At 37.8% G+C, this 23,369-nt stretch overlaps 1 protein-coding gene across 3 annotated transcripts in view; it reads right to left on the reverse strand.

Annotated features, from left to right (window-relative positions):
* Positions 1 to 23,369, reverse strand: part of RIMS2 (regulating synaptic membrane exocytosis 2) — a 490,283-nt gene that overhangs the window by 259,162 nt on the left and 207,752 nt on the right. For all 3 annotated transcript variants that reach the window (XM_054192248.1, XM_054192250.1, XM_054192247.1), the window contains one exon: positions 22,322 to 23,247. In XM_054192248.1, the coding sequence (XP_054048223.1) occupies positions 22,322 to 23,247 (926 nt within the window). The remainder of the gene's footprint in view (positions 1 to 22,321; positions 23,248 to 23,369) is intronic.

The following is a 23,369-nucleotide window of genomic DNA, read 5'->3' on the forward strand; positions in this document are numbered from 1 at the left end:
GTGTCTACAACTGCAAAATAAACTCTGGGACAGAAAACTGGGAGATTAATTTAGATTAAACACTTAAAATACTCCATTGGCACTTTGACTGAATATAGTATTAAAAATTCAAAGTCTAGAATCACATTATCTCAGCTTTATCATACTTAATAATCTGTTGTGCCAAAACAGCGTTTTATTATTTTTCAGTTGAAGTGTCTGGCTAAAAGTAAAACATTACCTACCTCTTTTCTCTTCTATAATTTATTCAGACTGTGAGCATTTTGTTCCATGAGGAATGCACATTAAGGAAGCAGAACACAAGTCATATGCACACTTTTCAACTGTATTGTAATCCTACATTGTATCATGCCATAAATCAAGTGTTATGACACAACCTACTTTAGGAAAAAGACTGTAAATGACATGCTTTTTACTGCTTAGTCATATGCGTGATGCTATAAAAAGATGTAATCCTTACAACCTTCTTATCGGAGAGATATTTTAACCCTGGACTTCAAAAGTGCATCTGCTATCCACCATCAGTTTCAATTTCCCTGGCCTGAATATTATTCTTCCATCAATATACTACTCTCTTGCACTGTTGAAACTATATTTGTGATGATATTTTTTCTTAATATTCTCATAAAAAGAAATTGTCAAAAATCCTTAAGATAACTCACCAGGGCTTTTATATGGGAGTATGTGTAGGAATGCAATTCAAACACTCTCTTTTACGAATAATATCAACGTACTTGAAAAGACGACTAAAAATTTCAATCAAAGATGAGACATAGCTTTACAAAAACATTACAGTCTGGGCACAGATGCAATTAATTATGTGCAGATGATTTTCACGGCAGAGGTACAAGTGCTTTATGTAGCCACATCTGCACAGGCGTTTGAGAACAGAGTTCATGTGGTACGCCAATTCACTACCATAACTCTTAACAAAGGCTTATAATACTATTAATTAATCTGATTTTTTTTTCCTATTAAAGGAAATAATTAGACTGTTCTTAAAAGGCAAAAAATATTTCATTCAAATTCGTGGCTCCCGGAAAAGATTGTTTTGATTTTGAAGACTTTTTCAAAAATAAACACTGTCATTGAAAGTGTGCAAGCAAGCAGAATACTATCTTCTTTCTTTCTCTTTGAAGATTTTGTAGGATTAAAAATATCAAGCACAATAAACTAAAGGTACTATATGGATCCTTGACAGAAATGTGCACTTGCCAGTCAGATATTTAAATATTTCTCTATTGCTTAACAAACTTTTCGTTCATGCTTGTGCCTGATATTATAATTTTCTGCCAGCTTCAATTTTAGGTTGTTTTTCTTGAGAAGAAGATTTCTTAAGACATCTGAGTCAAATGACCACTTCACTTACAGTTAATACAGTTTCACAAACTGTATTACTGTCATAGTCAACTTCTAATGGCTTCTACCAGAAAAATCTAGGCTGCGAGCACTAATTTTTTCAAGAAAGTGGCTGAGCATTTGCATTTGTTAAAACAGGTTAACTTGAAGGTGCTTAGATTAACTGGATTAATTTTTGTAATTAAAACATAAATCCTCATTCTAATTGATGCACATGAGAGATTTCCTACTAAATTCAGGGGAGCCAAAATATTCTGAGCAGATGAATTTAACAGAAAATAAACTCAATGTCTACATCTTTGCATAAACTCTTCAAATTAAAGTATAAGTTTATTCAAAAATAAACAGTAGGAAACATATGTTCTTACACTGCAATTGGACACTTTAGTGGCTTTATAATCAGTCATAATGCCTCTCTCAAAATTTAGGCTGAAACCTGGCTACACTTAAGACCATGGGAAAACTCCCACCGATGGCAGTGGAGCCCAGATTTGACTGTTGCAGTGCAACTCAGAGCTACTGCTAGCCAGCAGGAACTGCAGCTCTCAACTTGCCATCCTGGAAACAAAACCTTTGCTTTCAGACTGCTTTAGTCACCATTACTCCTGCCAAAGCTGCTCTTCTTGAAGAGGCCAGATCAGAAACCTGAGAGGTGGTCAACTGAGTGAATCTGAAACAGGCTTCAAGAATATGGTCACAAGCACTATCGCATTTTCTCCCTTCACCACATTCAATTTTTATCTTCTGTCATTTTCTTGACTTTTACATAACCAGTTCCAAAACTACCTAGCTTTTGAACTGACTTCATGCTATCCGTACCATCATAACCAGTATGAGAAGCTCAGATATAGTAGGCAATATCGTCCAAACTGATAACAAAAAGAAACGAAGAGAAAAGGCAAGGCAATTAGTATATTTTTTTTCATCTTCATTTAAAGTCTGAAGATGAAAGCCTTCCCAATCTTGAACAATATGTTTGCATACTCCTGTACCTATTGCACTGAACAAAGCAATCACCAATTGGAAAAGACTTTCTCTGTTTCTTTATCACCTCTCTTCCTTTTTTTATCAGTACCATGATCCTAAAGTGAAGAAATAACATTAGCAAATGTAAATGAGCCAAGACATCTCATTTCATTGCCTCTCCTTTTCCACAGGAGTAACAATTAGCACCTGTGAGAGTCCCTTTAACAGGTGGGTTCTGAGGATGTTACAGAATATGAGAGTTGCTCATCATTTAACTTTCATATTCCAGTTATTTAATTCTTTTCTGTTTGTTTGTAGGTGTTATAGATGTGAATAGCAGTAACTGAAATAATTATTTTTTTGTGAATGAAAACCCTTTATCAAAGCCCCACAAACCATAATGAACTGTCCTGCTGCTGCAACAGTGAAAGCAGAGTACCTTTACACATATTATTCCCATACTAATAATAAGTATCATTTATAAAGTCAAAGGGAGCAAGGTTAATATGCTGGTTTAGATTATGATCTGATAAACTTCATTAGAAAGACATCCACTCGCACTTTAATCCACTCTGTCCTGCAGGAGGCTAGCGGTATTAGCAGATAAGCACAGAGCTAAAACAAAGTTTCTCAACTCTGTAGACAGAACTGAATTTTTCTGCACCGAGGGCTGGCAGTGTCCCGTAGCAAGGGTCAGGCAGGCAGAAGAGATGGAGCTGAAGATGAGGGTGAGAGTACATTTGTACATTCAGAGCCAGGTTTGTTGTTCGTGCTGCCTCCAGGCCACAGCTGTCACTGCAGCCTGAAGAGATCGCTCGGCTCATCCTCCCCCTCTCTCCAGCAGCAACCACTGCACCAAACACTAACCTCTCTTACAGCAGCAACAGCAAGCTCAGCATGCAAAATAATCAACTGGGCAATTTCACCAACCCTGATTATCCTGGGCTGCTGCCTACTTAGATTAGTCCTGAAACCCATCCAGGACATTATCTACGCAGTCAGCTGCAAAGCCCTACATGCTTACTTCTTCTACCACCTCTGCCAAAGATGCACAAACAAGTCCTCAATTGGAAAGGGCATAACTGCATTTATTGCAAATTGTGATCATGCTAGTAAGACCAGCCACTCTATTGAGCTAATTATTAGTCACATACTAACATGTGGAAATGGCTGTTGAACTGGAGTTGGCAAATGCCCCTCTAGTTTGGAGCACAGAAGGGGCTAGCACTTAGCTGTGTGGATACATTCAAGTGCTAATTTTACCCATTTGCATCTTGTTAATAATTCAAGCCAATCCAGGTTAACATAGTACATCAATCTCAGAGACACAGAACGTTCTGTTCTTTTTAGCAAACCTGAAATACTTAGTGACACATTTATTTTAATAGTCTTGATATGTCACTTCTACATGAAAAGGCCTTGCAGAGTACGTGATGCCAAGTTTCTTGAGTATCCATAGTTTACCTAAACTCTAATTTTTGCTTTTGTTCCTTCCAAATACTTTAGGATAGAGAATACGCCTTTACAAAGCATTTCAACCCCTGCTCCTTCAGGTTGGTGTTACTTGGTGCATCGCAAAAATGACTACAGCCACTCACACTTTCAGGAATGTATGTCCATTCGGCACAAACCCTCCCTGCCATCAGCCTGCAACAAGCTCCCCTCTGCCACCAAAAGCTTAGCGTTCACTCCACAAGAGCTGGTGAGAGGCTTTTTTTCAGTTTCCCATGCTGCCCCACGGGCAAGCTGGCTGGAGGTGCCTAAGAAGCTGAGAGGGGACACAGCTGGGACAGCTGATCCCAACTGACCAACGGAATATCCCATACCACACAATGTCATGCTCAGCAATAAAAGCTTTGGGGGAAGAAAAAAGTCTGAAAGAACACAAATTCTTCTGCAGTGCAGAAGAAAAATACTTCATGTCTGTTCTCACTCTTTGACAAGCGCATTCTTCAAGAAATGGATGATGAAATCTCTCTATTTTCTTTGATACTTGGCTTTCAGTAATCATAAATTTAACTCCTTTTTTTTTCCTTTTAAATATTATCTGAACATGTTAACTCAAATTATTACAGCTTTTAGATTTGCATGTAGTAAAATATGATATTGAACTTCAACCAGTTACAAATTAAATAATTCTAAGTAAATTTCTCATTTTCAAGTATATAATGAATCTTAAATGAATAATTTATTGAGTCTAATTTTAGAATCCATATTTTCTCCTCATATAATTTTAGTAATGCCTCCCCTCACTGATTTTAAGTTCACTAAGCATATTTTTCTAATAAAAGGAACAGTTAAATCATAGTATCATATAACATATTCTTTTATCACTGGAATGGTAACAATAGACATAACCATTATGCCCTGATTTCCTGGATCCTCATTTTAAATGGCAGAGAAGTACTTGATATAAATGCAGTCGGTTTTGAAATGTTCTTCTAGTAAAACTTACCATTCTGTTTTCTGTAGAACTTTTCCTATACATTTTTTTTTAATTTTACTATTTTTCCTTAAATAATATTAATCCATTTACAGGTTTTCTAGCTCACAACATCTAAATGACTATACTGAAAACCTAAAACAAATTAACCAGTTCATACATAGCAAACAACAAAGCATATTCTCAAACAGAAATGTCATTCTTTAATTAAAACACAGTATTATTTTCTCTGCTTGTGTCTTCACAGCTTTTAAATTCAAAACTCCTATTAAAAGGTGGAAAAGATATCTAGCTAAATTTCAGGGCAGAGCTGTTAGGAGATCTATTTAGGGATTGAACTAAGAATATTTTATGGTTTTAGTTTGGTTGAGTCCTCATAATTATTAATGAAGATGCATCCAAAGTCAGTAAGACGAAGTTTTGCCATTTGCAGCAACCTCGGGAGCCCAGATTACATGTAGGTATGAATGTTGCTCCCTGCTTCTGTTCCCACGCAGTCTGAGGCAAATAGAGAAACTTATACTTTATGATTAATACCACTGACTTTACCAGGATGATTTAGAATGCATAAAATTAAGCCTCTGTATCTTTCAAGATGAAGGTTTAAAATACATGCAAGGCTAGATGAATGTCTGGAATCTAAATCCTCACCTTAAATGACAACAGAAATCATATACGGAAATGAACTATTAAGAGACATCATAGATTCTCATCTCTCCTTCACACAAATGCTGGATGCCTTTCAAGAAATGCCCTTTGATCAAACACAAGATGTTCTTCAGTCATACAAGTTATTGAGCTCAATAACAAATTGACAGCATGACACTGAATGGACTGTGATAAATGGCAGGCCGTATTAGATGTTGTAATGGTAATTATTCATTTTAAATTCTGTGAAGCTATAAAAATGGTTTAGAAAAAACAGCAGAAATACTACACAAGTACTAAAGCAGAGCTTTTCTGCTCAATAAAGCATTGCCAGTTGACCAGGTTAGCCTCTAGACAGCAATATATTAGTTCTATTGCAATAGTACCTAAAAGCAGCAGTCAAGGATTAGGGCCCTCTTGAGTATGCCTCAGCCTGCAGTATGGAAATGCACCTACTATTTTATGCTTATGTTTTTATCATAAATAGTTCACAAGTACATGATCTGATGGGGCTGTCTAGTTCAGCAAAATCTGCTTTATTTTTACAGGGAATAGAATAGCCAAAGCATTTGGTGGATTATGCTACATAATACCAAATTTAAACCTCTAATAGGCAGGCCAGATCTCCGGCCTTGAAAAAGACCTACTGTGCACTCCTAAGCCATCAAAGCAGTCTTAGCCAGCCATCTGACGAACTGGGCAGTACAAGAAAGTTTTGGGGTAGCACAGAAATGAAAATGCCCGGTACTTGGCATATACTTGTGGAACGAAAATATTTCTGCACCACAGCAAGCTTTACCTAATAAAATATGAATTGGGGAGGCAAAAGCGTTATTTGCCTTTCAAACAAACACTAGAGATCACAAGCTGATTTGATAGAGTATAATCACAGCTGTGCAACTGTTAGTCTGCAGCTGTATCCACCATGAGTCACACTGGCATCCTATTCAGCTGGTCCCTCAAGAACAGTAGAGCTTTAGGGAGCTGCTGCATATATACCTTCAGTTACATATTAAATAAACAAACACGATGAGTAAAGGTCTACAAATGAATACAGATCCAAAGCCTGAAATGGAAGGGAAAATGCAAATCCATCAATTTATGTTCTACAATTGAGTTGAATTCCTTTGCGTCATTCACTATTAGACAATCCATTTCAAAATTATTTACAAACCTTCCTGACAAATATGATTAGAAAAGATTTGCCAACTGTACTAGCTGTTCTCATACAAGGATAAATCTTTAATAACTTCCACTCTTGCAGCAGCACAGTTTTCAAAAGGAAGTTGGAGAAAAAACATCCGTCTAGAAGGATCTAAAGAGCAACCAATACTCAGAAAACTGTATACAGCACCAAAAAGAACGACGACATATATTAACAAACTAAAAAGATATTGAAATTTGTTTCACAGAATTCAGTACCTGAAGTTCTGCTTTGTGAGTTTACTGATGCCATTGCTGTAATCTGATAGGGACCACGTCATAGTGAACAGGAGAGACAGTTTCTATGGCTTGTTATTGCCATAGAAATCCATTAATAATGTTGTTTAGTGCATCTGTATCGGAGGCCTTGACTGTAGGAATTTACTCAAGGAACAATATTTTTACAAGTCAAAATAAATTATGATAATGAGGTTACGTAAAGTTCAGAAAGCACTATCTGAACAATATTTAACATGTTATAATTCTCCCCAACCAATATAAGGAGTAGCTCAGTTTAAGCATGGATCTGTGATGATCTGTTCCATAAGGAACAAAATATTAACACATAGCTTTGGCTGAAAAAGGTGCTGTTTGAAAGAGTATTACACTACTTTCATTTAATACAATAAGAATTCATTATAGAGCTCTCACTCAAATCTCTTTAATTATTTGGTATAGCCGTTAAAACCTTGTTCGGAGCACATTTCAACTTGTCAGAAAGGATCTACCATCAACTGCGCAGACAGAGGGAAAAGTGTTTTAACTTCTCTTGAAGTATTATGGGTGAAAGAATCTCATTTTCCACTGCACATATCTTCCTTCCTCAGACTTGGCTTCCCCTTGAGCAAGAGGCATTTGGAATATTGTAACAATTCCTAATATGAAAAGAAAACATATAGCAGGGACTGGAATCAGGTAAAAGAAACACTTGTTCAAGACCACTAAGGAAATGGGAGTCTTCCAAGAATGTACTTACTGCAGAAACCCTGGACCAACTGTTCAGTTCAGATCTGCGTAACTATGGTGACATTAATGGAGTTAAATATCTATTTAAACAAAAGATTTATTTTGTTCTTCTTGAGAGCAGAACAGTTAGGAGAAACAGAAAGGCGCTAGGCTGAAGGTCTGCTCTAGTTTAAAAAAACCATTTAAGAAAATAGAGCAAGTAGGATAAAAGAGAGAACTAAATAAATAATGGATTTATGTACTTGCAGAGTATCACAATAAGCTAATTTTAACAAAAAAATGTATCACCTCTGTTATGCGATACTCTCTAGATGTCAAATTATAATATTCAAATAATAATAATAATAAAAACCCACACAGGGAATAGAACAACAAAGGCAGATACAGTTGTAAGATCAAGTGCTCAAAAAACTGGGAAACAGCACAGTTATCACTGCCAATCCCAGTTGCGTTACCAGCTCCAGATTCCCACTGGCTAGTGCTAGTCCCCCCCCTTCCCCCTCTCCCAGCTCCCCAGGCCCAGTCTGCCCTTGCCGGAGTCAGCAGCCCCTCTCACTCCCACAGCTTTCTGCCTCACCCGTCTACTCCCGGGGACAACTCCCAGAGCTTCTCCGTGTCCTGTCTCCGCCACAGAATTCTTCTCCCAGTTTAGTAGTTTTCCTCGTGACATCACCTTTAATCCACTTTGTAAATCATTTGTTTTCCTTTGTGGGGTCGGTATGTCAAGAATACAGAATATACAGTCTTTCTCTTTTACTCCTGTACTGCCTTGTCCCAGGGCAGTTACAAGGAAAATCCTCTAGTGTCTATGAGTATGCAGCAGAAAACTGGATAATAATTCCTTAGGAAAAGTCCCTATATATTGTGGTTATACACAGGATCTTCAACAAGTTCAGTAGAGACACAGATATTAATGACTGAATATTAATCATAGAATCATTTAGGTTGGAAAAGACCCTTGGCATCATCGAGTCCAACCATCAACCCCACTCTACAAAGTTCTCCCCTACACCATATCCCCCAACACCACATCTAAACGAGTCTTAAACACATTCGGGGATGGTGACTCCACCACCTCCCTGGGCAGCCTATTCCAGTGTCTGACCACTCTTTCTGTGAAGAATTTTTTCCTAATGTCCAGTCTAAATAAATAATAATAATAAATAATTCTCTCCTACGCCTACGTGAACTGTGATTTTTGTTCAGAGGCTTATAACGCAGCCAGCTCTGTGCTAGTTTTCATGGTGACGTGAAATGCACACCCCCAGAATGAAGGTGATGCACCACTTCAAATTAGCGTCTTAAGTGTTTTAACATGGACAAAACATTTTTCTCTGGACTCACCCTTAAAATGGTTGAATTACTTTTTCTGAATTGTTATGGTTTGTTTTTTTTTTTTTTTAAAATCAGCCTGCAGCACAAATCCAGCAAAGACAACTGCAGCATAAACCACCAAGTCTCACTGAGAAATAAACTACAGATAAAACAATCGTGAGGTAGAAAGTGCGAAGTCTTAATGTAAGGCAATGCTATGACCTCTTTTTTTTCCAAACAGTCCAGATGACATGCAACTGTTATCTATAATTAGCAACTAAATTATATAATTACAATGTACTTTCATAGTACTTCTTACAGCACGTTTTACCGTTCTCAATAAAAAGCCAACCTCAGCTTCTCCCAGCTCTGTAAAATGCTCAGTGATGTGTGTCTGTGCGGAGTCACTGAAGGTCATCGCCTTCACAGGGTGATGGGATTTCACACTCACACTACACAAATGTAAATGGCTCAAAGAGGTAGGGCACTGTGTACAAGCCTCTTTCCAGATATTTAAAAAGAACAAAGCTGCTGACTAAGCACTCTGTGCTCTCATTGAATTTCATAGGCACGCTGAGACTTTAGCACTTCTGAAAAATAAAGCTTTTATCTTCCACACCATGGCATCTCCTGTAGTCATCTGACCTACTGTGAAGTGAATGCAAGGAAGGTGTTAATGCTAGCAAATCAGAATGGTAATGTTTTACACCTACTTTTCAGTCACTCTGTACAGATAAAAAGGGAGTGGAGCAACGCAAAATCGGGCTCAGAGAATGCTGAATGAGAATCATGTCAACATGCCTTCTATTTTTACTGCATTTTTCCTTTTTTTGCAGAAAACTATTAGTGAAAAAGGCAACAGCAGTGAGCATATGATACGTTTTTCTGGTACAAAGTTTGCCATAACCATGTATCTTTGTGAACTTAACCTACAACAGTAACACAAAGTATTGCCATTGTCATAGATGCTTTTTCTCATCTTACAAAGGTGCCGTAACAGATTCTGATTTGCTCAAGGTTTCTGCTTAGGGAAGTCATCTTCTTCCAGAAGCTTGGGCTGAAAAGCCACTTATCTCGCCGGGTGTTTGTACACCAGTAGTCAGGCTCTGTAGTAAAGAGGCCACAGGCATGGCAGCTCAACACATTCTCCTCCCGTGAATATTCACCCAGGGTCTCAGCAGTCAGCATTCCCTGCAGCTCCAGCACCATCAGCACTTCAACTACTGCTCTCAAAACCAGCTCTCATCTATCAAGATGAGCTGCAGTCACACTTCGGACTGCAGTGCAGCCCTATCTTTAGATAAAATACGTGGTTTCAATTTCAGGAAAACAGGAATTCCAAGAGGTTCTCACCTCTTGAGCCACTACATGCATCACCTTTTAAAACTTGTGGTTTTGCCTATGATGTTGCCAGTGTTGCTTGAAACTCATATTATTATTTACTGCTTAGCACAAATGTGGTCCATTAGATGGCTGAGTCATCTAACAGCTCATTGTCACTGGACATGGCTGTCCTATTCCTCTTCTCCATGCCACTCCCAGCAGTGTGACTGCTCTTCTGTGACAGATCTGGTAACAGTGCAAAATACCACAGCAATTCCTCAGTTCACTAAGCTGAAAGGAAAGTGTTCATTTGTTGTAACAGTTTAGATTTGTACCAGTGTAGTCACCTAGACTGGCTCACTAAAAGTCAGTTAAATATTGGATTTGGTCCAGATCAGCAAGCGTGAGAGAGGATGAGGAATGGGGCGTTCATTCTAGATGGCAATGAGCTGCTGGCTCACCGCAGCTCACGTTACTGAACCACGCTTCAAGATGAAACCTTGTGCTCTCTGCTCAATGCTTAAAGCAAGACACTAGCACTTGGTGTCTTCTTAGCTTTTAATGAGGACTTTAAATTGGTTCAGCCACTCAATTGACCTTAGTTTCCACAATAACCTTATACTTTTACAATGAGATTCCTGGGTTTGATTGGATGTATCTTTTCTTACAATCTGCAGCTAGCTTTAGTTATACTGAATTTCATCTGTAAAGATTTCAAATACCGACCAGACTTTGCTTTTTTAAAGAATCATAGTGATTGACATGAGGCAACGGATTACATATGTCTAAAACCAAGGAACTTTCAGCCTCATAAATATATTTTCTATATTGAAGAGATAATAGCAGCCTTTTAAATTGTTCTCAGATAATTAGTCTGAAGTTCAAACCTAATTCTGATGGCCTTCAAGAGTCAAAACCTTTCAAGAACAAATTCAATTCCTTCAACTCATCAATATGCTACCTTTAAAATAAAATGCTTTTTGTCACAATTCTCTTTTTTAAAGTGTATTAAAATTGCAGGATGAAAACAGAACAGGAAGATTTTCAAAGGAACTCAGCTTTTAGGAATTCTCAGTACGAACAGATTTTCAGAACTGAGTTTAGAAAACAAATTTAAATCCAAACTATAATATGCAGAAGAAATGTTGAAATTCTTAAAAACTATAAAATTCAATGAAAAATACTGAAGGCAGTCACTTCTTAGATAAGGTATTGTGTAGTATCTAGACACTCCGCATAGTTTGTCACAAGCCACGCCTTTCCTTGTTATTCTAGATGTATATAAAAACGGCCTATAAATATGCATAACAGTAAATAGCCACGGAGATTCGTGATGAAAACTTTTATTTGATTCTTATTTAGATTATGTAACTAATGTCCATATATTTCCATTTTCCAAGTAAACAGATTATATAACTCTGGCCCTAAAAGATACTTATAATCTAAATGTTCAGAAAAGCTGAAAGTATAAACACTGGGACTATTTCTTAAAGAATGTTTCTCCAGAATACCATTGATCTGAGTACATTTCCATAAAAATTGCTATCTTCAGTCTGGTCTAAACTTCAGTGTGTGACACGGGTATTTTTGATGTACGTATTCATTCAGTTCATCTGTCTTTACACATCTCAAAGGAATATCAACATAGAGAATACCGCTGCATGAATACAGGCTATTAAACTCACTTTTCTATTGAAACAGATGAGACGTAAACCAGAACCTGCGTTACCACACACCCTTCTCTCACAATCTGCATCTCCGTGCTCATAAATGCTACCCAAATTTTCCCTTACAAGTTACTTAATCAACAAGGAAAAATGAAGACATCGGATATGTGTGACTTCCCACAGTACATGTGACAATTTAGCAAGTTAATTTTCCATTAAATATTAACTGAAAAAAACTGTTTTAAAAGCCTCTTCAACTCTGAAAGCCTCTAAGTGCTGCTGCGTGATCAATCACATCATTGCCTAAACACCATGGCTTCAAAAAAGAAGGGAGGAATAAAAACCATGTAGGAGAAAAATTACAAAATCAGTAAAAGGAGAAAGCACCACTGAATAATGTCAAGATTTTGATGGGCCCCACAAAGCGGGAAAAGGCTGCTGTGCAAGTAATGGCAATCTTGCCATGAGGAACTCAGTCAAATTTTTATGTGCTCTCTCTCCATTTTTCTCTCTTTCTTTTATCCTGTAATGATTCATTTAACATGTAACAATGCCCAATCATAACCACCTAGTAGTTTGGACCAAAGACTGCAGACTTACTTTGTCCTCAACACATCTGGATGTTCTAAGATGTAAATATTTTAACAGTAGAACATGATACATTTTATAGACTTATTTTCAGAAATAAATTATAAATTATAATTTTCAAGTGCTTTCATATGTCAAAGCCATATAGAGAACTTTTAAACTAAAAAAAGTAATGATTTATAGCCAAGAAAAAACAACACTGGGCTAAACATTATTATTTTTTGTTTTCTCTGTGCAACAGTCTTTAGCCTTTGCATGACAAATGGGATTAGTTCAATAGAAAAGGTGAAAATGTTAGCATATACCTTAGCATAAAACTTCACTCTTAAGAGAGATGTAGGCACTTTCTAGCCCAAGACAAAACAAATTTCTCAGTGCAACTTTACAACAGACCCACTCAACACCAATTTGATAGACTGCAATGACCCAGGTCTCTTCAACCAGTTTTATTTAATATTTTCTCAATTATCAGAAAAGTCATTATCATTACATCAATTTTTTTTTCTATCTTGACCCAAGAGTTCGGATTTTAATATGAAAACAGTGGACCATCATGGGAGAAATGTACTAACGATCCTTTGAAATTAAAGACAACAAAAACTTCAAAACACATTTATAGGGGTTTAAATATATTTTCAAGAAAATATTATGGTTGGAAAAAGTTTGCTAGAATTTTCACAAATAGGGTAAAATTCGGTTCCTAAATCAATAATCAAATTCCTGATTTTCAAAGGCACTCATTATTCAGCAAGTCGATTTTCACTGCCCAGCTCACCTCTCACACTTGCACTGCTGCCTTCGTCACAGGACCAGCTCCAATGTTGTAGAGCAGTCCCTGAACAGCTGTAGTTGAAATTCCACCCAGACCCATTAAAGGACACAGAAATTGGTGCCGCTTTACCTAGATTACTCATGCCAAATATTTCTGGTGCCTAAACTGTGAATTGCAGTGGATGAGGCTTGGATGGGGATAGAACTGTGAAAAGATGGAAAGGATATGCTTTCCTCTGGCGAGCACATGCTTCCAGCTCTCGCCTTTGACAATATTCAATTTCATCTCAAGCAGCTTCTGTGACTAAATGCAGGTCTTGGATGCCACATCTGGGGAAGCTTGGGGCAACAGGGCTAAAGGACAGGGCATCCTGGGAAGCCAGTTTTGAGGTGAATGACATATATACAGCCGTTTCTGCCTATTCCCTCCACTTCTGCTTCTCTGCTTCTTCCCTTCTTATTATCATATTCTTAATGAAATGTACATAAATATAACAGTAGAACAAGAAAGATGCTTACATTTTTAAAGAAAATGGAAAAAAAGCATACTGTATTATTGATAGTATACTCACAACTAAATATTTTTTTTAATTAATTAACTAAATTTATTTGACAATGGTCCTTTTAGTTTCTGAGAGTTAATTGGGGAAGTGGGAAAATTACCTGCAAAATCAGTTTAAATATGTCATAGGAAACCACTAACATAATTTAAAATGACACTGAGTCTAATCCAGTCATTAGATCTGTGACAGATAGGTTTGAGTGTTTTGTTTTACTGGAAGTATAACGATTTCATCAAAGTACAAAGAAAATCATGCTCTGTATATTCTGGAGACTTTGCATGTCATTTTATTGCTGTTATTATTTCTGTTTGCTGGGATTCCTCTGTGAAAAGACTACAAATATCACAGCATTTAGCTAAACATTCTGAAAACTTGAGAGAAAAATTCCATTATGGCTTTTTATTTTACCATGGCATTGTAAAGAACTGAAACGCTTTACACAGAATCCAGCAGGTCTTCATTTTGGCTCACCTCTGCCAAATCTTTATGAATTAATAGCACTTATTTCCAATGCAAGACTTGGACGACAAGTCCCAAGTTTCTAACTTAATTAAACTGAAATTTTGATTAGAAATAAGGGGACCAGGTTGGGTAATATAAGAACTCCGTCCACAGGAAGCCTTGCATTTCATACGATCAACCCCTTTCCAGGCATATTTGGACAGTAATTTCTTTTATTGCTATTTACAGTAAAAGGTCAATGAATGTTTACTGACTTTATTCCACAGATATTTCAGCCACAAAGATGTGAAAGGATAACAGGAAATGATTTTTAAACTATAAAACAAATGTCTTTTGTTATCTATTTAAATTTGAAAAAGATAAAGTCTCAGAGAAACCTATAATGCTTTTTAATCATACTTTTAAGAATGACCACGCAGATAATTCAATGGCTTACAGCTTCAACTGAAAAATAAAAATAAAAAAATCTTTATCTTCAGAATAGAAATTTTTGACAATTTCCAGGGCAAAATACATCTTCTAGTTCATGTTAAAGATATAAAGTTAAACTGAAGACAAGTTTCAATTATAAAAATTTCCCCCTAAATTAAAAATATTAAAAATCATGTTGCCCTACTAATAATCAATTTAATCTCATCTGGTACCATAAATAACTACAACTAATGCACTAAAATACTTTAAGAATAACTGATAGTTCTTCCATTACATTGTATCAGAAGATAATTAATCTGGTGCCCGCACAACACTTCTGCTATAGCTGTAGTTCCAGCAAAGTCCCAGAGTAAAAGGAAAGATGATTAAAGAATTGCCGTCTTAATGGTTTGTGTATATTTGCATATAGAAGATTCAGGCTGTAATTTAGTCAAGTTTTAAATCAATAAAATTATTAGATTTTTTGTTGTAATCGAAGACATATGAAATTATTCATGTTCACTTATGAGAAAACAGTCTCTCTTCCCTATTATATGAAAATATTTCTTCTTCCATACTTCAGTAAATCTCTCCCTATCCTCAGATTCTCATAAAGCATAATCATTTACACATTATCTTTTCAGCATGCACCATAATATCTAAGAAGATATTATCATTTATCAGTACCATTTTATCAAGAAGCTTTGAATGTTAATATTTACCATCTTTTTGCCTAATTAGTGTTACCCCACAAAAGTTTCCTGGCTTGATGCAGTGTGTACCTGCCTGAATGTTTCTGCCGGCAGAGTGAAAGGAGTGATATAAGGATGTGAATATGCAGCCAAGAATTGGGAAAAGGCAGGGCTCTTTCTGTAAGGGATATTATTGGCTTATGCTAGGTTTAAGTGACTGCAAATTTAAAATATTATCCAGTAGATTTCTTCTAAATGCTGCAGAAGATCGCATCCCTTCCCTTTATCTTCTAAGGAACATACAAGCGTATAAATAAGAGAAGGTTTGGCAAAAAATATAAAAAAGCATTCTATTAGAATATACTATTAGAAATCCCTGCAACTTTTAACATTCTAGTTCTTTTAGCATCTATGCATCTAAGAAAAATATTTTTGCATGAAAACTCTATCATAGCCAATGCTAAGAAGGACACTTCTCATTTACTGTAAGAAGTACTTTAAAACAGTAGGGTTTTTTATTGCTCAAACACAAGTAAGGAGAAAAGTGTAATCTTTCTTATCTCTTAATATTTCTTATCTTTGCACTTAAAATAGAGGTGGTTCATACAAGAAAGCTGAGAAAAATAAACAGAAAAATAGAATTCTGAATTTCCAGTCAAACTCTTTATACATTGAAACCACATTTTCCTTACATAAGATGTAGAGGCCGTTATGGAAAAGGAGGATTTCTTTATAAATGCAAAACACATTCTCTCACACTGCAATATTAAATGAAATAATAATAAGAAGAAATTTTGTAACTCCCTCAAATCTGGCTTTTAATAAAACATGTCAAACAGTTCAGTGCTTTAAATAATCAATTACTCTCCTTACGACTATTCAAAATTTCATACTTTGAATTCTAAGACATCTCCATACTGAAACTGTGTGGAATATCAAAGCCTCTGCGTTCAAGACAAGTGCTGCATCTCAGTCCTGAAATTTTGCCTTCTAGTATAATTTGTTCCAATGAAGTTAGACTTTCAGGAACTCGCTAACCTGAATGAAGCAAATTTTAGAAACAACGACCTCATTCTGATCTAATTTAGCTCAGTGTAACTTTGAAGCCAAAGTTGTGGAAGATGTATGAAACTGGCACAAGTGGGATTAAAATCAGGTCCCTTATCTCTCAGAATTTGAAAGTGAGAGCACTGTGAGGGTATCCCACTTGCTTGGCATCTCTGCTCATGTAAGACATGCACTGGTTTTGCACTGGCACTCAGAAAGTGTGCTTTCTGCTCCTCCCACCATGAGCTACCATACATTTTTAACTTGTGACAAGAGTGTATTGTTTCCAAACAGACTTCATTCTCTGTCAAGAACTAAAGTGTATCTCTACCAGATTGGTTTCAGTACTGAAACCAAACAAGTAGGTCCTGCAAGCTGTTCCAGATGTGAGGACCTTTTTAACTTCTGTAATGAAAAAATGCAGTTATTCATATGTTTGTAAATGACCATAATACAGCCAAGGCAAGGTTATATATCCATGTTTTCAGGGTACTTAGTGACAAAGAACTGCATATTAACCCTTGTCCTGCATACATACATTTCTGCTCACACAGCCTGGACTCTGCAGCTTTCAATCAACAACAGGGGGACAGTCAAGTATATAAGACTACTGGGGCCTGTCTATCCGTATATTATGCATACAAGTTTCTATGATAATAAAAATGGGCATCCACCTAGTTATCATGTTTTAATAAAAGAACAGTAAAAGCAAACGCTGAACTTAAGAACTGTGCCTCTGACAAAGCACAGACACATTTGCCTTTCCCACCACAGATTCCACCCACGTGGAATGTCAGTCACAGTCTGTGCAAGCAGATATCTCTCACAGGGTGCTCTGGAAGGTGGCTGGAGTGTGGTATGTGTGTATGCCTGAACTGTTTACCACCATTGGAAAATCTACTATGTCCCACTTAGAGCAAATTAGAGCAGTATTTAGAGCTATCACATGCCTAGATTTCCTTGAATGAATTCTCTTCCACCTAGAGATTGTCTCTTGCTGGAACCCTGTAGTTTGAGATTTGTAAAGAACTGTAGGACATTCAGGACCCCCAAATGCTTGGGGCAGGAACAGAAGGAACCCCAGCTCCAGTGCAGGTCACCTCTCCGTTGCCTATGTTCTGACTGGGGGTACGACAGCCCCAGGGACCGCTGGCTTTCCTGAGCACGGCTGTGGCAAGTCTCCTCAGACTGGCACTCTGGGGATCTGCAGGTGTGACACTATTGCCACAAGGAATATACGGCAGTGCCACTGTTCGATTTTCTAACTCTACCTGGAAAGCTTGTAGACACACAGAACAAGCCAGTAGCATTCTGCTTCACATCTGCTTCATGCTGGCTAACAAATTACGGGGGCCCTTTCAAACCTGCCCTAAGGCCTGTTCCTTACAATTGCACTGACAAACATCTAACTGAAAATGCAAATAAAAAATACTTTAATATTCCCTCACAATAGAAGACACTTAAATTGGAACAAGCAATGGAGACAGCTTGGCCTGACTTGCACAGAATCCTGCTGGGGAGATACAACCTTGGCCTGTCCGCTGCCCTGATCTCCAGGACTGGCAACAAGCGCTGCAAATGGAGACACTGTCTTTGCAGTTTCAGAAGTGTGGTATTCACAGCAAGAGTAAAGAAAGGTCCCTTAGATAACTTGGAAAAAATCTTGGGAGCTTCAGAAAATTTTGAGTAGCACAATAAGAACTGTTCATCCTATGCACAGAAAAAGGCAGAGGCCATCTGGTAAATTAGTATTCAGTTATGTCACTAAAGACAGTTTTAACGTGTATGAAGATCTGCACAAAATTCAATCTGCAAAATATGTCTAATTCTGGCTCAACCTAAGTTTCAAGTAAACACGTGTATAATCTCAGTTATGTCCATTTAACACTGTTGTCATGCATCGTTTCCTGACCTTTTAAAGAATGAACTGGTGTGTCACACCACTGGCTCCTCACCATCGTCCTGCGCTTCAGGTCAGTGCTGCCAGGCCCGCGCTCCCTGCTCAGGAGTCCCAGTCCCTCTCTGCCAAAGCTCCCAAGCCCAGCTCAGCCCTCCTGTCCTTCTCTCTGAATGCTCCTTTCCCAGCCACTCACCGTCTTTCCCAAACTGCTGCTTCTGCTTCTCAGCCAATGTCAGAATCCTCTAACCTACCGCTCAGCCACCTCCAGTCCTCACCTTCCCAGTTACCTATATCAGATCTGTTTCCCTTACTTTATCTGTTCTTCCCAAACTACGGATAGTGACCTACCAGCTTTGCTCTCTCATCTTCTTCTCCAGCCTCAGTTTCCATCTCAATCCACTGGTTTCCAGCCACCCACTGACATTTTGTTTTGCAGTTCCTAAACTTCCTCCCCTTGTCTGCTCATCCTCCTGAAGCCTCCTGTTTCCCATTCCAATATGCCAGTCCTCAGCCTAGTTTATGACCCGGATTTCCCAGTGCAAATATAGTTGCATTACAAAAACTATACAGTATCTTAAGAATCTAGCTCTTCTCTTTTGCAGTTGAATCTCCATCTACAATGCTTCTTCACCACGCCTGCGTTTCACACAGGTGTCTACTGGGTGCCTGAGTGGCATCTGGGTGTTCATCAGCTTTCTCTGCTCACAGTTTCCCTTGTTCCCCATAGAGAGGAGGCGGGAGCATTCCAAGGCAATGGCTTCTCTGGCCATTACCAGAGAATGGTAGAAAATGGCAGAAAAATGACTTTGCCTTGTCCCTGAAAACAATCAGATTACATTTTTAAAAATCAAGGAAAAAAATTACCTGAAAGCAGACTAAATAACATCAGAACGAAATACTTTAAGTCACAGGCATTCAATAATAATGGATGCTCTTCCCAGAGCTCTTAATCCAGCAGCTGGTCCATGTCTCTGTTGGACTTGAATGGAATGGCTATCTTCATTTTATATGCATATATATATTCCAACCATATATATGTATCGATCCTTTTCATTTTGGAGATAAGCTTAAAAAGGCAAATTTTCAGCCCTTTTAAGAGCATATGACTATAATTTTTCCTACATTTTCAGATAATTCACAATTTTCAGACTTGTTTCTTAAAACCAATGCCAGGGGCTTGTAAAATCTCCGATGTAATTCAGAGAACAGCTGCTCCTGCAGCTCAGTCCCAGGCTGCTCCTTGCAGCTGAGCAGTTGTTAATAGTTATTTGCAGAACCTGTGAAAAGACATGGGTATCTATAGAGAAAGAGATGGAGAAAAAATTATTCTCCTCTTTTGGAGAACTCATTACTACTGCATCCAAATTCTCACTCTAACATTGCCACCCTTCGTCCCTCCAAGGTCAAATGTTTTATATTTAGCATTGTATCTTTGGCCAAACAGAGTTTGTACGTGGCTTAAAAGGACAGCTGAGAAATCATCAGGTCTAGGGAGTTTCTGAAGGGCAGAAAGCAAGTAATTTGAGGGAAGAAGAAACCCATTTTTATAGCAGGTTTTTAAAATAATTAACCATACTTTATCAATTAGTTGTATTGACAACTAATTTGTTGTATTTTATAAACTAATCAATCTAGTTCAAGGTGTCCCTGCCCATGGCAGGGGGGTTGGAACTAGTTGGTCCCTTCCAACTCTAACCATTCTATGATTCTATGAATTAAGGAAATCATCTATTGCAATACAAGGAAGACTGTCAGGGATTTATGTGCTGGGTTCCTTTTGGTGGTATTAATGAAGAAATCACTTGCTTATAGGGACTCTGAGTGCAGGTTGCTTTACATGCTAAGACAGATTCATGAAAACAGAATGAGGTAGGATTTTGTGGGTCTACCTACAGCAGCTGTGAAGGCTAGATCCAGATAGTGAGACCCTCTGTTCCTCTTCATCCTAGCAGATCTCTTCTCTCCTCCTGCATGCCTAGCAGAAGCCAAATCTTCCCAAATCTACTCAAACACTTTTCTGGAGCTTCCACTTCAGGGGTTTAAGAGTGGGGGAGAAGTATGAAAGGGGTTGTTCGATAACGTGACCAGGGTTGCTGAGGCTGGCACCAGCTGGCTCTGGCTCCAGGTCCAGGTGTTACTGCTGGGATGGCTGCCTGTTCCATGCATGGTCACTGCCTCCCAGTCCATCAGCACGGGCAGAAACAGGACCCTCCAACTCAGGCTGGAAGCAGGCACACTCAGCAGCAGTCAGACCTCTTCCCCAGTTCAAGCATTTGCACTATTCCTCTATGAAAAAACAAGGCTGTTCTCCACACTGATTCCAGCCACAGCCGGCCACTGGGCTGTGCTGACACAGCTGCACTCTATATGTCATGAAACCTGCTTACAGTAATTCAGTCAAGCTTAACAAAGCATAAAGCAGCCTTTTTTTCCCTGTAAAATTTTGTGAGCTTTTTTCATTCATTTATGAAATACATGCTCAATTTACCTTCATTCACTACTGCAGAAATCAGCACAGACAAGAAATTATCGTTATTATTAACTATTGTTATCAATAATGTTTTCTTTGACAATTAAAATACCAAATTATTTAAGTGAAAGCTGTAATTTATATCAGATTATTATGATGATAGAGAATCTAACATTGTTTGTATAGTATGATTTAAATGTTTTGTATGTTATGTGTACAAAAATTATATTGTTTGCATATTATTCTGTATACCATTTTTCCTATGCTGAATTTCATTAAATAAACACTGTGTTACTATTTCCCATATATTGATTGGGTCTATTTTGCTCAAGGTTGCTACTAAGAATAAAATCATGAACACCACGTTGATAGGAGTTTTCCTACTCATCAGGAAGACTAAGGGGATCAAGGTTTCATCACAGTTGTTTCATGTAAGTACATGTCTACTTCGACCTGGGTGAAATTTCCTTCCAATTCTACGCTGTCTTGCTCCTTATTTATCAGACCATGGTTGCTCCTATCGACATATGAAAACTCAAGAGTTATTTCACTAACTCTAATTAATTACTTGCTTCAGAACCAATTTGATAGCAATATTAATAACAAATAGTAGCAAATTTTCTAATCCCAATCCATAACAACAGATGACCATTCATAAGAATTAGTAAAGGTGCACTAGCATAAGAATAATAACTGGAAAAAGTTATAACTATTGTACTTCAGACCAACAACATACACGAAGGTAAGCGAGCTAATATTATTAATTTGATTCAGTTTAAACTGATGGTCCCCAATGCTTTCATATTTAAGTCATACATTACCTTTTAATAGGTTGGGAATCATTTCAATTAATCTTAGCTTTTCTTTCTGACAATGGAGTAACTCAACACCATGAATCCTAAAAAGCACTAAAACCGAAAAGCGCCATAGCCCCACAGCAAAAAGAAACCTCCATTGGTATAAACTACATCAGTATTTTAAATTTGCTTTAAAACTTGAATGGGTTAAATTTATACACACAACTATTTTGCAGATCAGATGCTCTTTAACCTGCAGCAGCCAGTATGAAACTGGGATAAGCTCTGTATCATGTGCTCTAGTTAATGCAACAGAAATGCGGTCATGCGCCCACACTTGATCCAGATCAAAGATGCACTCATTTTGATCCAGGAGTACACAAATCTGGTATTAATGGACATGAAGCCAGGGCCTCCTATGACAGCCCAGCTTCAGATACTTTGCAGATTTAATTAACAGTTTTTTCAATAGGCGTATTTTTCCTTTAACACATCCAAATACTTCTAGTAGCTGTGATGTTGTTTTCCATGTAAATCATTAAATTTATATTTAAGTAAATGAAACACAAAATCAGAAAAAAAACAATTCCCATCACAACAAACTTGAGGCACCTGTGAAGGGCTGTAGAAATGTCATTGCAAGCAATTCTAATAGGTAAAATAAACATACACTGGAATGGAAACTAAACCACACCTACATAATGAAACAGTCGAAAAATTAGAAATCTTACCTTTTTCACTAACACTTTCACTTTCAATCTCTACATCATCACAACTCGTGTACTCTGGAGTGGATGCCAATTCTTCTTCTGAACTACTTAGTGAAACCTGGCGCATTTTACCTCCCTTTTTAGTTTTATGGGGCTTTGGTGGTGGAGGTCTGACAGATTCAGACTGGTCTGAACTGAGTGAATCATTCCGTAACATGGTCTCCATCTTTTCACGTTTTGTTTTCCGTACAGCAGAGTTGGGATCCAAATGGTGTTGTTTCCGTAATGAATCAGAGCGCCTCATGTCTGGTCTTTCCAGAGGAATCGGACTCCTCCTAGGTGTAGGAGGACTATGATTTGTGGTCCTCTGACGATTGGGACTTGGTCCCTGAGCCTCTCGAGTTCTTTCCATAGAGTATGAACGTTGATTTTCCATGGCAGCCCTGCGCTCAGACACTGATCTTTGTCTTGACGGTCGTTCCATCCTCAGCATAGACATCCGAGAATCTTCCAACTCGGTATTTGCCAATGAGACATCACTATGTCTCCGTTCATGACGTGCTCGGGACACTTCAGCGTGGATACGCATTTGTTCCTCATACGGTTGTGGCTTGACAGGATAACGAGCCAAATTAGGATCACTTCGGTATCGTGCCTGGTATTCCTCTTCCCTCCGCTGCCTTTCATATTCTTCCCTGTTTTGTGCGTCTTCCTCTTCTACCGGATACTCCTTGGAACGCCTGCGACTCCTTCTGTTGGAATCTCTATAATCACCCAGTTCAGGTTCTTCATATAACTGAGGCCCGCGCTGTGACCGCCTATCTGAATAATCTGATGGTGACCTGGGCATCGCACTGTCTGATGTAGCATACTGTGAATATTCGTCTCTCTCGTCCCTTTGGTCGTATCTTCTGTTCTGTTCTCTTGATATTGATGGGCTTCTTTTCCTAAATAATCATGACAAGGAATAAGAAAGAAAATTCTGTCAATATTTCTTGTAGCACAAATATACAGCTAATGGTAATTAAATGACAGAATGATCAGCTGATGGAAAAAAAAAAGTTCATTG

Source organism: Rissa tridactyla, chromosome 2 (genome assembly GCF_028500815.1).
Source record: "Rissa tridactyla isolate bRisTri1 chromosome 2, bRisTri1.patW.cur.20221130, whole genome shotgun sequence".
Taxonomy (NCBI): domain Eukaryota; kingdom Metazoa; phylum Chordata; class Aves; order Charadriiformes; family Laridae; genus Rissa; species Rissa tridactyla.